The sequence below is a fragment of the Phlebotomus papatasi genome, chromosome 4 (assembly GCF_024763615.1).
Source record: "Phlebotomus papatasi isolate M1 chromosome 4, Ppap_2.1, whole genome shotgun sequence".
NCBI lineage: Eukaryota > Metazoa > Arthropoda > Insecta > Diptera > Psychodidae > Phlebotomus > Phlebotomus papatasi.
Genome location: NC_077225.1, coordinates 5,487,603 through 5,491,790, shown reverse-complemented (window position 1 = coordinate 5,491,790; position 4,188 = coordinate 5,487,603). Strand labels below are relative to the sequence as shown.

The following is a 4,188-nucleotide window of genomic DNA, read 5'->3' as shown; positions in this document are numbered from 1 at the left end:
AAGAGATAGAGGCCTCAAACTTTACATACATTTAGAGCCTATTTCAGGATTATGATATGCAAAATTTCACTTAAAAATAAAAAAAAATGGATGAGTGTTAGCTCACCTATAAGATATGGTGAAAGACACCTGATTAAACTCAAATTGCTCAGATAATACTCCCTTGGATTCTCACCCACATAGGGCAAAAAAATGAAAGAGAAGGGAGCATGGATAAAAGAAATTGTTTGGATAAAGCTCCCTTTTTGAACTCAACTGACTTATTTGAATTAACTGAATTTTAAAGTGAAATAGAATATTAATTAAATGAATTAAATTGACTTGAAATAAATTGAAATTATTAAATGATTCGAAAATCAATTGAAATTAATTATTTAACAAATTGAACCTAAGCAGAATGCTGAACATCCTCTCCGGGCTGTTCCATGTTGGAACAGGAATCCATTTCCTCCGGTGTCGGAAGCTTCGCACACTTTGTGATGGCCCTCTTGTACGTTCCTCTCTTGGTTCGTACTGAAACTACTCTTGTATGTCCATCATGGCCAGGATGAGTCTCCACAATTCTCCCAAGAACCCATCTTCCAGTTTCGTCCAAGAGCAGCACAGCGTCGTCGATCATCAAACCTGGTTGACATGACTTCCATTTGACTCTCTGTTGCAACGTATTCAAATATTGCCGATGCCAGCGTTTGGAAAACTCCTGAAATTTGCGTTGACAAAATTGTGAGCCAGAGAGTCTATTGAGTGGGAGATGCGTGCAATCAGGATCAGGAAGTGCTACTAAGGGAGCTCCTATCAAAAAATGGCCAGGAGTGAGGAAGGCATCATCATTCGGGTCATCACTCAACTTGCATAGGGGTCGGCTGTTAAGAACAGCCTCGATCTGGCAGAGCAGTGTTGATAAATCCTTTACAGGAAAATTAGATCCATTGGTCATCTTAATCAAATGATATTTGAGGCTTTTTACGCAAGCCTCCCACAATCCTCCTTGATGTGGAGAGCCAGGCGGATTAAAATGCCAAAGGATGCCTTCATCCCGAGTGTCCATGCAAATCTTTTCCTGATTGCGCTCCAGCTGAAGTAGGCGAGCAAGCTCGTTGTTAGCTTCCTCAAAATTTTTCCCGCAATCGGAATAAACATGTTGAGGGCGGCTACGGCGGGCACAAAAACGTCGAAATGACTGCAGGAACTCCTCGGTAGATTGATCATGGACGATTTCCAAATGAGTAGCCTTTGTGGCAAGACACACAAAGACCACAATGTAGATTTTTCTCAGGGCTCCCCGGGGTCGGGGAATGTCAGGTTTCACGTAGATTGGCCCACATAAATCAATTCTGACAGCATAGAATGGCTTCTGGAGAGTCACACGATGGCGAGGCAAATCACCCATAAGCTGATGAGTAGGAACTGGCTTTGCTTTGAAACAACTTACGCAGTCATGTACCACTTTGCGCACCAAATTTCTTCCTCCAAGGGGCCAAAAACGAAGACGCATAATGGCTAACAATAGTGTAGGTGGCGCATGGAGATTCCTTTGGTGCTCATGACGAGCTAAAAGCAGGGCCAAACGTGACTTCGGCAACAACATGGGGTGCTTGGCATCGAAAGAGGTATCTGCATTCTTCAATCTGCCTCCAACTCGAATGATCCCACGATCGTCGATGAAAGGGTTAAGCGAGCATAGACTTTTCCAATGAGACTTTGATAGCGCACCCCTCTTAATCAATTCAGGAACACCTTTGAAAAAAGTCTGTTGTTCCGTATAAATGAGGCAGATAAGGGCTCTTTCAAATTCCTCAGTTGTGAGAACGCCAGATAGCTTCGGTTTATATGGATTGGTATTATGGATAAAACGCAGACAGTGACCAACAAATCGTTGGACTGACGGTGATGAGGAATATTTCATGATCCAAGAATGGAAAAAAGATACTTCTGAAGCAGCGGTCAACATAATCTTGTCCTCCTCAGTGGGATAATAAGAATTAACTGGAGAGATAGGCCACTGATTTTCAGGGAGGACAATCCATTTCGGACCAAACCACCAAAGCTGAGAGTCTCGAAGATGCTGAGGAGTAACTCCCCGGGATATGAGATCAGCAGGATTTGAATGGGTTGGTACATGTTTCCACTGTGCAGGAGTTGACAACTTCAAAATTCCCTCCATTCGATTAGAAAAAAAGATCTTGAAAGAACTCGGTGGACGATTAATCCAGCTAATGACCACCGAAGAGTCACACCAAAAATACATCGCATCTGGAGCATAAATATTCTTAACACGATCCGCATAAGTGGCTGCCAACAAAGCACCACAGAGCTCCAGCCTCGGGATAGTCAATTTCTGCAGAGGAGCAACTCTGGACTTCGCAGTAAGCAATCGCGATGTCCTCCGATTCTCAGAATCCGTAGTGACACAATAAATAGCGACTCCGTAAGCCTTCATGCTCGTATCACAAAAAACATGGAGGTCCATGTGAATTGGTTTCCGGATATCACTGATCCATCGGGGAACCTCCAGCGAAGCCAAATCCTGCAAATGTGCAAGAAACTGAGCCCACTTTTTCTGATACTCTGGTGTAACTGGCTCGTCCCATCCCTTTTTCATTTCATGCAACTCCTGAAGAATGGTTTTTGCTTGAATTACCACAGGGCCAATGAGACCGATGGGATAAAATATCCTTGCAATTATGGAAGCAATGGAACGTTTGGTACAAACATTCTCTTTATCAAGAGTAGGGACTGGGAAAGAGAACATATCAGATCGAGAATTTCAACGAACACCTAGAGCTTTTGTATTGAAATCATTGATGACGACAGACTCCTCCTTTGTAGAAACGGATAAGAGAGAATTCAATTAATCACTATTCGTCATCCATTTCGTCAATACGAAACCAGCTCCTTCCAACACTTCTTCCAACTGTGTTCGTGTCTTCACGGCCGTTTCCGTAGAATCGAGTGAAGTAATAAAGTCATCGACATAAAATGCATTTTTGAGCACCTGGGAAGCCAGTGGATGAGATTGCTCATGATTTTCCGCCAATTGAATGAGTGCACGAGTGGCATGAAATGGAGATGAGGCGATTCCAAAGCAAACTCTCACAATTCTGTAATCACCAATGGGCTGGCTTCGATCAGGCCTCCAAAGAAGACGTTGATAATCGGTATGTTCGGGACTCAACATGAGCTGAAGATACATTTTGCTAATGTCCGCTGTGACCGCAACAGGATAACGGCGGAATCGCAAAAGAATGGTGCACATATCAGGTTGCACAAAGGGACCAATTAGCAATAAGTCATTCAAACTCACTCCCGTAGACGTCTTGGCGCTCGCGTTGTAAACAACTCTGAGCTTTGTAGTGACCGAATCCTTAAGTACACCATGGTGAGGCATGTAATATGCCTTGTTGCTCAAAGATTCATCAGGAACCTTCTCCATCCAACACCTTGCGAGATAATCCTCCATAACATCGCAATACAGCTTCCTCAATTCAGGATTTCTGTCGAATCTGCGTTCTAAACCTAGGAACTGTTTCACAGCAAGTGGTCTTGACTCTCCTAGTGCAACCTCAGAATTTTTGAAAGGGAGTTTTACGACAAAACGACCATCAGAACTTCTCTCAGTAGTGGAGCGAAAATGTTCTTCAGCAGCTTGATGTTCTGAAGTCCCTTTCCTTTCCTCGCCCGCACTCTCAATCTCCCAAAACTTGCGCAAAGCAGGGGTGGAGAAGAAATAGCAACGTTGCAGTAAATCTCACTACTGGGTGCGGCAACTGGGCTATGCTCTCCAACAATGACATAACCAAAGACGGTTTCAACTAGTTGCGGCCTTCCTGGTCCCAGTGAAATCTTATCCGTCAACCAACTAGCCCAGTACGAATCACCACAAATGAGCAGGTCCACAGGACCCTCCACGGACCATGAAGGATCAGCTAGAACAGTGCCAGCTGGGATTGGAATGTCGTCCGTATTAACACTCCAATTTGGTATATTTCCAGTAATACGTGGCATCACGTAGCAGAGAAATGAAAATGTGTCTCCGGAATTTCTGGATTGGATGGTGACTTGAGTGCAGAATTTCACACGTGTATGGTGACTCCCTACACCAACCACCGAAATGTCAGCAGGAATTTTTGGTAATTTAAGGCGCTGAAATAATGCTGTGTTCATAACACATAACTGCGCTCCACTGTC

General features: G+C 43.8%; 1 protein-coding gene across 1 annotated transcript; it reads right to left on the bottom strand.

Annotated features, from left to right (window-relative positions):
* Positions 1-388: 388 nt before the first annotated feature.
* LOC129808615 (uncharacterized) lies at positions 389-2,602 on the bottom strand. The gene has a single exon (XM_055858401.1). It carries the CDS (start codon positions 2,600-2,602, stop codon positions 389-391), a length of 2,214 nt encoding a protein of 737 aa, XP_055714376.1.
* Between the last annotated feature and the right edge of the window lie 1,586 nt (positions 2,603-4,188).